The 12,905-nt window shown below is 34.8% G+C and overlaps 1 protein-coding gene across 1 annotated transcript; it reads left to right on the top strand.

Moving 5' to 3' along the window:
• The first annotated feature begins 5,301 nt into the window (after nucleotides 1-5,301).
• On the top strand, nucleotides 5,302-10,658 carry LOC125651794 (uncharacterized). Its single transcript, XM_048880572.2, has 2 exons — nucleotides 5,302-5,404; nucleotides 5,547-10,658. Exon 2 carries the CDS (start codon nucleotides 5,593-5,595, stop codon nucleotides 6,964-6,966), a length of 1,374 nt encoding a protein of 457 aa, XP_048736529.2. The 5' UTR covers nucleotides 5,302-5,404; nucleotides 5,547-5,592; the 3' UTR covers nucleotides 6,967-10,658.
• The last annotated feature ends 2,247 nt before the right edge of the window (nucleotides 10,659-12,905 follow it).

The raw sequence follows: 12,905 nt of genomic DNA, 5'->3' as shown, positions 1-12,905 counted from the left end.
ATATGTAAAAAAGTATTATTGGCAGCATGCTTCTAAGTTTAAACTGGTACAATTGATGTCAATTCATAATAGAAAACAAATTTGTAATCTGGGTAAATTTTTAAAAAGTGCTTTACTCTTACGATCTAGCCAAACTATCGTCTAATGTACAGTGTATATGCTGGTTTTTGTTGGTTTCTTTTTTTTTTATGTAAACTTGTCTTATAACTCTCTTCATGTATGTCCATCCTCTAATATTCACTCCACTTTTCATACTGTATACATCTTTTTTGTTTATACTTTGTAATTGAATATATATTATGCTGATGAGCCGTAAGGCTTAAAGCCAATAAACAATACAATACAATCTAAGTAATCATGTAAATGGAACACAAAACAACACACCGATATAGCATTCATACCTGTATTTTAAATATTTACATGTATAAAGGACTCCTGAACTCGTAACACTATACTTACTATCAACAGTCTCATGGTCGATTTCTAATATCCGCGATTTTATAGTCGGATTTCAGGAATGTGGTAAATTGAGTACTGCCGACTGATCAGACTTCGTTCATCGACTACAGAAAAATACTCGCGTGATTAAAAGATTTGATGTATATTTTCATTGATATGTTCTTTTTGCATTTGAATCGATGAAGTTTGAAAAAAAAAACATTTTACACAATCAACGACCGAGTTTCGTCTACTGTCATTCCCGCAAGGATCCGGGTTAGAATACATGTAGGTCCTCAGTATCCCGTGCTTGTCGTAAGAGGCGATTAAATGGGGCGTTCCTTTGGATGAGTCTGCAAAAATTGAGGTCCCGTGTCATAGCAGGTGTGACACAATAAAGATCCCTCCCTGCTCAAAGACCGTAAGCGCCGAACATAGGCCTAAATTTTGCAGCACTTCACTGGCAATGGTGACTTCTCCATATGAGTGAAAAATTCTTGAGAGGGGCGTTAAACAATATATAATCAATTAATCGTCTACTTAGAAGTCCTACTTTTACCGCCTTTCCATGGAACACAATCCCGATTCTGATGAATATAAAAACGTAAAATATAAAAATTTATTTCTTTAAAACTTGTCCATCAAACGTTACGAAATTCTTGATCTGTAGTTTGCCACTCTTAAACACTGCAAGTTTCAAATGAGTTCTTGCAAGCATAATGGGGAAAACTCTGGAAAACCAATGGGACAGACAGAGGGACGGATAGATAGAGCAGAAAGCTAAAGTCCCTTTCGGTAAGGGACTAATCAGTGCAGTGTCGAAAATCGAACTGAAACTTAAGATGTTTCCCATTACATTCTTTCTTCCTATAATATATTTATACATTCAAATATTTATATGAAGTTTCTGCTACATGTAACGTTCGCGTATATGTTGAAATCATAAAAATAACAGAAATTAAGATATAATTATACGTACGTTACCTACTAGTTGTTTTGCATTTATTGATTTCTTTATCATCAATCCTCAACATCACTTTTTTACCCAATGAAAATAATTTCAACTTTGTATTTTTTTTTTTTTATATCTCAAACAGGATAATATGCTTTGAACCACAGGGGCATCTTATCCGCTCTGTTCTCTATCACACATATATAAATACACAAGGGAAGAATCGAAAGTAGCACACGATTTGTAAACAAAGTCATAAAACACCTTACTTGAAAAAAGTTACACAAATCCTCGTTTGCACTAATGCAAATGATGTCCTAGAACTTATCCAGACTCAAATATTCCAAATATTCCCAATGTAAATAGTTTTTATCCACATAAAATCCCAGCTTGCTGCACAGTTTTGAACTCTTAGGCCAAGAAAAGATAACTCTACTTCAGACGACAACTTCCGGTTTTTGGTTATATTTATCAATTTTCTCTCTAAAACCACTAGTCACAAAAGTTACATGAAAACTTTCTGACATAAAGAAGATCCAAGTTTGTGTAATACATAGGTCCCCAGGGGTAGGATGGGGCCTCAATAGGGGGTCAAAGTGTTATAAACTGATACATGTATATGGGAAAATCTTTAAAATTTTAAGCTAGGGCTTTCATATTTTTTAAAATGAATTTGTTACAGAAAGACCTTTCATGTGATGCAATAATGTGTTATCTTGTGACCTTGACCTGGAAGTTTCACCTACTTTTGATAAAAATCTTACCTATATATGTCCTGAACTATTTAAGGTAGATCTTTCATATCTTGTACATATATTTCTTATGATAAAACCTTTCATTTAATATCATGATCTTTGACCTTGTGACTTTGAACTTGGAGTTTGTCCTCCTTTTAAGGAAACAGAAATAATAGATATATTCAAAACTATTTTAGGGGGGGGGGCTTTCATATGCTGTACATCAATTCCTTATGACAAGACCTTGTACGTAATGATGGTTGATCTTTTGATCTTGGAGTTTGACCTACTTTTTAAAAAAATCCCACACCTATTCATTATCTCTTGAACTATTTAAGGTAGGGCTTTTATATTTTGTATATATAGCTTTTTTTTTATATGGCAAAACATTATTTTCTGAAGCTTGACCTTGTGACTTTGATCTTAGAGTTGGTCCTACTTTTTAAATCTCTGACCTAGTGATTATCTCTTGAACTATTCAAGGTAAAACATTCATATTTCATATATAGATTCATTATGGCAAGACCTTGATATACTTTGGTGTTTGATCTTGTGACCTTGACCTGGAAGTTTGATCGACTTTTAATAAAAATCTTACCTATTTATTATATCCTGAACTATTTAAGGTAGAGCTTTCATATTCTATATATAGATTTCCTATCGCAATCATCTATGACCTTGGTCTTATCCAGAACAGCAAGATTATGTTAGTCATACTGGTGTTGAGGCATCTCTATTATGTTTACTTATATTAAGTTATGTTGTAATCCCTTGGGGCTAGGTTAGGACCACAATATAGGGTCAATGTTTTCCATGGGAATAAAGATTGATAAAAGAAATCTTTTAAAAATCACAACAGCTGAATAATGACAGGGCCAAGGTGATTCAGGCGAGCGATGTGGCCCATAAGCCTCTTGTAAGAGGGTGTTGTCATTACTCAGAGTATATCTTAAAAACTAATGAACAGATATGATTCAAACTTTGCGTATATAAATATGTATGTAAAACGTATACGGTACCAATTTTGATTCACCAGATGCGCATTTCGACAAATAATGTCTCTTCAGTGATGCTCAACCGAAATGTTTGAAATCCGAAATAACTATGAAGTTTTGGATCTAAATATAGCCAAAAACAGCGTGCCAAACAAGTGGAGCCAAATTCGTCCAAGGATAAGAGCTATGCGTGAGGGAGATAATCCTTAACTTATAATGGAATTGTTCACCTGCCATTTTATTGAGATTCATTAACATTCAAGGAAGTTATTAATATTTTCATTATGTTCCCTTCAAAGAAGAGGGGCATTATATTGCTTCGCACCCGTCGGTCGGTCGGTAGATCACATGTTGCCCACTCAATATTTTTATTTTGAGAACCATTCACTTGATCGTAATGAATTTGATATTTCATATGTGGGTTGGTTATGAGTAGAAGATGACCCCTATTGATTGTTTACATAAAATTAAGAGCCAATTTTGAATAATCATCAGATAATTATTACTTTAATTTTGATAGCATGTCTCAATGGGCTATTTATTTTGTAGCCCAATCATACATATGGAATGACACATAGAGGGGTACAGATGAGTAGAAAGAAAGGTAAAAATTTATCATGTACTGAAGATTCTAGGTTACCAAATAAATTGCCTTTGAATCAGTTTTCCATCAGAATGTTAATTGTAAATTATATTGTTCTATATTCCAAACTTATACATGTACTAGAGTACACAAAATAAAGAAATGTAAATAGTATTTGAAATATGATATGGAAATGGAATCATTCAAGAGATGATATTAATCTTATTTTATGCCTCCATAATCGGAGATTCAGGGATATATAGTTTTTGATCTGTCCGTCTGTCTGTTTGTCCGCAAAAACTTTAACCTTGGCCATAACTTAAGAATGGATGGTGATAGGGCTTACAAGCTTTACATATATATTTCTTGTGGCAAGACCTTTCTTTTGGTACCATAATTACTTTCCTGCCATCAGTGTTTCACATCTTGTTTTAATATGCACGTCTTTAGATGGGAAATATTATGGTACAGCGATGTCTCTGCGTCCGTCCATCAGGGTTACCGGTAGGTTAAAACTGATTGTTTTATATACCTGCCTGACTGGGTTACGTTTTAAACTGACTTGGTTATGTTAAAAGCTGATTGTATTATATACCTGCCTGACTGGGTTACGTTCAAAACTGGCTGGGCTATGTTCCTACCTGACTGGGTTAGGTTTTGAACTGACTGGTTGAATATTCTAAGATATCTTCTTCATTTTAATTTTTCGTATTGGGGATGATATGAGTCTTCATTGTTATTTCGAATTTCAACACAAAAACATGCTTTACATAGTTAAATATCTTATTCTTAATGGTACCAAATTATATGCATATTTTTGGCACACTGTTTCCCCTATAATAGCTCTAAAACTTCATTGTTATTTCGGATTTCGGTTGAGCATCACAAAAGAGACATTATTTGTCGAAATGCACATCTGGTGCATCAAAATTGGTACCGTATAAGTTTTACATTATGACCCCTGGGTCGAGGCCTCTGCTGGTGGACTATTAGTCCCCGAGGGTCTCTACAGCCCAGTAGCTAAGTACTTCGTTACTTTCATTGGTTGATTCCCCGTAGTTAATTTCTGCATTTCATCTTTGATGATAAGATTTAACCACTTGGGGTTAAATCCATTTATCAAAGGGAAACGTATATTGATTTGCTGCTCGTTCATAATTCTATCTGTTCTCAGATTATTTAATCTTGTATCCACTTGTTTTCACTCGTTCTGCTACATTAACGATAACAAGTCGTTCCCGGGTTTTTTTAGTGCTGCCCGTAACTGTCAGCTCCTATGACGTCATATTGTACTTTCGTCACATTCATCTGTAGAGTCTAAAACGTAACCCACTCCATTCTCTCACCAGAGGGCGCGCTACGCAAGCTTCACTTTGAAGTATGGTCACTTTCGATGGTGGAATCATACTTCATACTAGGTGTTTTAACCATTACACCATTAAATGACATTTTGGTGTAATGAGCAACCTTAAGAAATGTTCGATCAGTTGTTGTTTTTATTCGCAGGAGGTACAGTCTTATTGAATACACATTCTTTTAGCACATGATTTGTAATAAAAGGAAATTGTGTATTGTTCCTTATAAAAAAAAAACTTCCCTGTCGATAAGAGACTAGAATGTGTAATATTGTATATTTCCTTATTTCAATAAGAAACATTGGTTTATCTATTCTGGGATTAAGACGGGCTTCTCCTCGTTGGTAAGTATTGAACTAGATGACATGAATCCAACATTTAATTTAATTCACACAGCAAGTGTTGCTTACGTTTTTCTCTCTTGCTCTCTGTAACAAATCCTGGCGTCTTACTGCGCATTTAGTTCTATAATAAGCCTTGTTTCAGGTTGTGGATCATGGACTTCAAATAGAGGATAGAGGATTATATCAAGATGGAGGAAACTGTTGAATTGGACTACATCACAATGACAGAGAAGATGGCGGCCAATGAAATAAAGCCAGAATATTCTGTCATACCCTCTCGGTCTTCACGTGAAAAATATACACCGCATTGTGGAACGCAAAAGCAAGATAATTCAGAATACTTAAGTTTGGATTGCAGACCTAAGGACAAACCGGGGCAAGACAAGGGCGCACAGAATTTGTATCTGAATCCACAAAATGCTAGTCAAGTTGACATTGAGGAAACTATATTTAGGAATTCAGATAGAGAAAATGACGATCTTCGCAAAATGGATGGCAGTTTATTTGAGAAAGAAAGCGAGCATTTAGACGTATTTCCTCCAGCATGTTCTACAAGTGGGGGCATTTTAAATCCTGTGAGAGGAAGAAAGCATGGATATGAAATGGCGATAACGACAGAAAAACGGGTATCAGAAATCAGTGACATGATGGGTGATTATTGCCAACTAAAGCATGACGATACATTTTCTGCACAGAGACATTTGGAGAAAGAACACAGGAAGGACAGTAGAATATTAACGTGCACTGGTATGACAACTATCGATGGCGATAGAATAGTTATAGTAACTAAATGTGGACAGATTATCGTTTTAAGGTCAGATGGTTTATTCTTATTCTTAAAAGAATTTGAAGAGTCATTTGGAGATGTTGCAACTGTTGACAGCAATGAAATTGTGACGTCGTGTGGATTCAGAGTCTCGTTTTTCTTAGTACTTGGTACAGAAATAAAGGAAGAAAAAGGAAAATGCATCGATTTTCTATACGAGGAGACAACCGTACATGGGATTTCTCACAGTGCCCAGAAGCTTTTGATGTCCTGTAACTTACAAAGTGTGGCGTTATCACATACACCGTCACTGAAATTATACGATATGAAAAGAAAGGTTACTAAAACTTTTGACAATTTAAGATTCAAGTACCCTGGCAGAGTTTTACTGAATACTGATGCTTCCATTATTTATGTAGCTGACCAAATGGAAAAGACAGTTACATGCTTGGATGCCAACGGCAGAGAACTCTGGAAAACGTTTGAAACAAATTCTCCGATTTCAATTACTTTATCAGAAGACACTCTTCTAGTAGCATTCGAAGGAGCTGTAGAGATAACATGTTTGTTTTCTCGGAATGGAACTGTCTTAAAATCAGTTCCAGTCAATGGCACTTTCTTGTCAAAAGAATTTTTGCTTGCGCAAAATGCAACAAATATCATAGTATGTCCCAGTGACCACACAGTTGATGGAATATCCAACCTTGTGTTGTTCTCGCGTATTAAACACACATATAAACATGACATGTTTGCCAAAATTTCACATGTTAAAATGCTTATGAAAGCATTTCGCTAGGCAAACAATGACTACAGGTCCATGTATATACTCAGTAGTCCATCGTATAGCTATCGTTAATGTTCGGGAAAATTAATTTCGTTCAGCCTTGCATGCATATTCTGCCGTAAATACTACCGACAGTCATTTTATATGATAACGGAAAGCCCTCAATCCTAAATTGTTTTAATTCTCTGTCAAGTAAGAATTTTCAATTTTTAGCCATTTTACGTGAAGTGAGACCACTAAACGGAACATCAAAGACAGGTGGTCATCTGGTATTTTGATTGGTGGTCATCTGGTATTTTGATTGGCGGAAGAATTCGAACTTCTTTGCTTGGGTTTGTGTGATGATTCAGTGACAAATATCTCAGAAAATTCACTGTTATCATTAATTTTTGTTTGTATTTTTTGCCAAGATAAAATTTTGTCTTTGCCTTATACTCAGTTGATTACAGCTATATCCCGATTAATAATGCAACATTTATTAACTGTGTATATATTTACAATGTAGTTTTGCTCATCCAGATATATGTGAGTGAAGAATTATAAAGAGGTACATTGCTTTAACCTTTTCATCATAAAATTGAATGTCAATGTACATTTACTTTTGTATAATTGAAATATATAGGGGAACCCTGACTTTGGACGTATTTTCCCAAAAGAAAGATGGAACATAGTCTGATTTAAAAAAAAACCTTACACGCTTTATCGACTTAGTAAAGTGACGTTTGGGGGAATTTAATAATAGAATAAGAAGGTTCGCACTCTATGATAAAATACAACGGATAACTTCTTTGTCCATAACTTTAATGACTACTTTATTTAGGCTGTCCAAAACGGGTTTCACCCCTAATTAGTGTAGAGTGTTTTGTCAAGATGCCAAAAATATTTATATTTTCGAAAATTTTCTAGATAATTTACTTTATTATATAGCTATTATAAAATCTGCGTAAAATCTAGAGAATGTTAGCGTTCAATATCCTGAGAATTTATTGAACGCTACCTTTGCAGTGCGTAAATTGTATGCGCCCAAAACATTCCGAGTATGAGCGTTCAATATTGACGTTACCGTCACGACGTAAACAAGCCAAAATGGCAGACGACGGTCCTCCGAATCTGACAGAGCCGGTATTTGATATTTACTTAAGCAAAATGTTTTACTGTACTTAAATTATGATGTCCCCATTTACAAAATCAGTTTGCCTCATGCATTAATGACAGGTTAAATATTGAACAGTTAAGAAATGCATGCTGATATTGCACACCTTCACCTTAGATGCCAATATTGATGAATTCTCATCTATTTTGGAGTATTTTGAGTGCAAAAGGATTTAATTTAACAACTAAATACTTTAGCTATATAATAAAAGGGTTATTGAACTTATATAGGTAAATATTGACAGCCAACTCGTGCCAATATTCACCAATACAAGTTCAATAACCCTATATTATCCTTCGATTGCCAGTTCAACAAAATTGTTTTACCAGTGTTGGTAAAATATGCTTGCAAAATTTGGGACAATAATAACACAAATGTTGTTAATGAACGTGTTCATCAATAAATTTTAAATTCAAAACTTGCTACATGTACACATGGTACGTAGTATATGGTGAAACCGGACAATTCCCATTGTATTTAAGATAATATAAGAATTCTGTCATTTTATGTTTTGGTCAAAACTTATTGGTAATGAGAATAGAATAAAAACTATTAGACATTTGTAAATTTACCTCTATACTCCAGCATACCAGGAGTGATACATTCAACCCCTGAATATTTTGTATCCATCAAATATTGTATACCTGTTCTTTATCCTATACATGTATTTGAAATTTTTGTTATGTAAAATGGTCAATCGCTATTGTTAATCAAAATTTGATTGATGAATATCTGCAAAAATGACACTATGATAAGAACAACTGAGATATGATAGGTATGTTGTATAGTATTTTTATTTCGAAATTCCATTGTTAAACGTACTATGTAAAATATCTTAACCCCAAAATTGATAAAGTTGCTGTCATATGAAAATTAGATCAACAAATCATCGTCTTCCAGTTGAAATTCGTAGATGGAGCAATGTTCCCCGAATTAAAAGAATATGTCATCTTTGTAAACGTAGTTACATAGGCGAGGACTAACACTATTTGATTGATTGATTATATATTGTTTAACGTCCCTCTCGAGAATTTTTCACTCATATGGAGACGTCACCACTGCCGTTGAAGGGCTGCAAAATTTAGGCCTATGCTCGGCGTTTACGGCCTTTGAGCAGGGAGGGATCTTTATCGTGCCACACCTGCTATGGCACGGACCACGGATTTTGCGGTCTCATCTGAAGGACCGCCCCATTCAGTCGCCTCTTACGACAAGCTAGGGGTACTGAGGACCTATTCTAACCCGGATCCCCACAGGAACTATTTTCTTGAGTGTAAATAACTATTTTGTATTAGCTATGCAAAAATACCTTTTGAATGATATATACCGACTTAAATCATACTAACATTTAGTGTATTTTAATTTTGAAATGTCTACATGTACCATTTATGTTACATAAGTTCTATGACTATTACATGTATGTGTATTTATGTTACATAAGTTCTATGACTATTACATGTATGTGTATTTATGTTACATAAGTTCTATGACTATTACATGTATGTGTATTTATGTTACATAAGTTCTATGACTATTACATGTATGTGTATTTATGTTACATAAGTTCTATGACTATTACATGTATGTGTATTTATGTTACATAAGTTCTATGACTATTACATGTATGTGTATTTATGTTACATAAGTTCTATGACTATTACATGTATGTGTATTTATGTTACATAAGTTCTATGACTATTACATGTATGTGTATTTATGTTACATAAGTTCTATGACTATTACATGTATGTGTATTTATGTTACATAAGTTCTATGACTATTACATGTATGTGTATTTATGTTACATAAGTTCTATGACTATTACATGTATGTGTATTTATGTTACATAAGTTCTATGACTATTACATGTATGTGTATTTATGAAAAAAATATTTTGTTTCGATTGGTCTCCCGAACTTTGAAAATTGAATACGTATATGTAATTGATATACTATATGCATGCTTAGATATTATAGGGTTATTGAACTTATATTGATGAATATTGGCACGAGTTGGCTGTAAAAATGCACGAGCTTGCGAGTGTATTTTGACAGCCAACGAGTGCCAATATAAGTTCAATAACCCTTTTATTATATAGCTTAAGTATTTAGTTATTAAATTATATCCCTTTTCACTCAAAATACTCCAATATAGACGAAAATTCATCAATATTTACATCTAAGGTGAAAGTTTGCAATATCAGCATGCATTTCTTAACTGTTCAATATTAAAGCCGTCATTACGGCTTGTTTACGTCGTTACGGTAAGGTCAATATTGAACGCTCATACTCGGACTGTTTCGGGCGCACACAATTTACGTAATGCAAAGTTAGCGTTCAATAAATTCTCAGGATATTGAACGCTAACATTCTCTAGATTTTACAATAGACTATTTATTAGCTATATAATAAATTTATATATCATGTATCTACATATAATAAATCCTGCTTTAGCCACTGTGTTTTTATGTATGTTTTAATTTTTATCACCAGCGAATGAATGAACTTGAACTTTGAAAATTATCAAATAAACTATACTTTTCTTGCATGTATCCGTATTCGTATTTGTTGGGAGTATGGTGTAACAAGAGATGTTTGTAAAACACATATGCCCCCCCATGGTGCAAAATTGAAAAGGGTTATACACACACACATCATTTAATTGATAGTAGTATCATCAATTCAAAATATTGAGCAGACAATATCTTCCTATGTCAAGAGTGAATTGACCATGTGACCTAAATAACAATATGGGTCATCTACTCCTTATGCTGTACCAGTGTACCAAGTTTGGTGTTAATCAAGCAAACAATTCTTAAAATATAGGAAACAAGATATTACTATGTCCAGTTCAACAATTGACTTTTGACCTCAAAATCTATATGGGTCGTCTTCTCCTGAAAATGTACCAGTGTACTAAGTTTGATGTCCGTCAAGCAAAAAGGTTATCAAGATATTGAGTGGACAGTATATTACTATGTTCAGTTTGACCTTTGACCATGTGACCTCAAAATCAATAGGAGTCATCTCCTCCTGAATATACACCACTGTACTTAGTTTGATGTCTGTCAAGCAAAGGGTTCTCAAGATATTGAGCGGACAGTATATTCCAATGTCCAGGTTGACCCTTGACCTTTAAACATGTGAAATGAAAATCAATAGGGATCATCTTCTCCTGAAGATGTACCAGTGTACCAAGTTTGATGTCTCTCAAGCAAAGGGCTCTCAAGATATTGAACGGACAGTATATTCTTATGTCCAGTTTGACCCTTGACGTTTGACCATGTGACCTCAAAATCACTAGGGGTTATCTTCTCCTAGAGACGTACCAGTGTACCAAGTTTGATGTTTGTCAAGCAAAGGGTTCTCAAGATATTGAGCGGACAGTATATTCCTATGTCCAGTTTGACCCTTGACCTTTGACCATGTGACCTCTTGAAGACGTACCAGTGTACCAAGTTTGATGTCTGTCAAGCAAAGGGTTTTCAAGATATTGAGCGGACAGTATATTTCCATGTCTAGTTTGACCCTTGACCTTTGATCATGTCACCTCAAAATCAATAGGAGTCATCTTCCCCTGAAGATATACCAGTGTACTAAGTTTGATGTCTGTCAAGCAAAGGGTTCTCAAGATATTGAGCAGACATATTCTTAAGTCCAGTTTGACCCTTGACCTTTGACCATGTGACCTCAAAATCAATAGGGGTCATCTTCTCTTGAAGACGTACCAGTGTACTAAGTTTGATGTCTGTCAAGCAAAGGGTTCTCAAGATATTGAGCGGACAGTATATTCCTATGTCTAGTTTGACCTTTGACCATGTGACCTCAAAATCAATGGGGGTCATCTTCTTCTGAAGATGTACTGGCGTACCAAGTTTAATGTCTGTCAAGCAAAGGGTTCTCTAGACATTGAATGGTCAGTATATTCCTATGCCCAGTTTGACCCTTGACCTTTGACCATGTGACCTCAAAATCAATAGGGGTCATCTACTCCTTAGGATGTACCAGTGTGCCAAGTTTGATGTCTTTCAAGCAAAGGGTTCTCAAGATATTGAGCGGACATTATATTCCTATGTCCAGAGTAGATTGACCTTTGACCTTTTGACCTGAAAAACAAAAGGGATCCTCTTCTACTCATAACTAACCCACATATGAAATATCATTATCATCAAATGAATGATTCTCAAGATATTGAGCGGACAACACGTGGTCTACAGACCGACCTACCGACCGACCGACAGGTGCAAAACAATATGCCCCCTCTTTTTCAAAGGGGGGCATAAAAATAAATATAAAATGTGTTTTTCGTTGTTGTTGATTTTTTGTTTTGTAATTAATAGGTAATGTATTTCGTATCAAAACAGTTTCATGGTGAGGTGATCAAGATTGTTACAGTTACATCGTTTGTTAAGTTCAAACACAGGGGCATCTTATCCGCTCTGTTCTCTATCACACATTTATATATGTGTGATAGAGAACAGAGCGGATAAGATGCCCCTGTGCCTGACACGCGAGTGTAAGAAGGGGGTGGACTTGGTGTATAATGGGATGGGGTGGTTTTAATCAGACTGGGCATTCATGACCGCTGGTGAGAAGGCTATTTTCCAAGTTTTTTCCATGTTTATAAAAAAAATTATCTTTCTATGAAAAGAAAACACAATCTGTTAGGAAAACACACTTTGCATTATTGTAATAATAGAATTTATTATCATAATTTGAATTATTTTCTTTATTCTGTAACAGAAATAAAAACAAAATGTATGTTTGGGCCAAAATGGGGGGGGGGGGGGGGGGGGGGG

This window comes from Ostrea edulis, chromosome 1 (genome assembly GCF_947568905.1).
Source record: "Ostrea edulis chromosome 1, xbOstEdul1.1, whole genome shotgun sequence".
In the NCBI taxonomy this organism is placed as follows: Eukaryota; Metazoa; Mollusca; class Bivalvia; order Ostreida; family Ostreidae; genus Ostrea; species Ostrea edulis.
This window is presented reverse-complemented; position numbering and strand designations above follow the sequence as displayed.

Excerpts from the sequence above, each read along its gene's own strand:
- LOC125651794 (XM_048880572.2), top strand. The coding sequence starts at position 5,593 with ATGGAGGAAACTGTTGAATTGGACTACATCACAATGACAGAGAAGATG.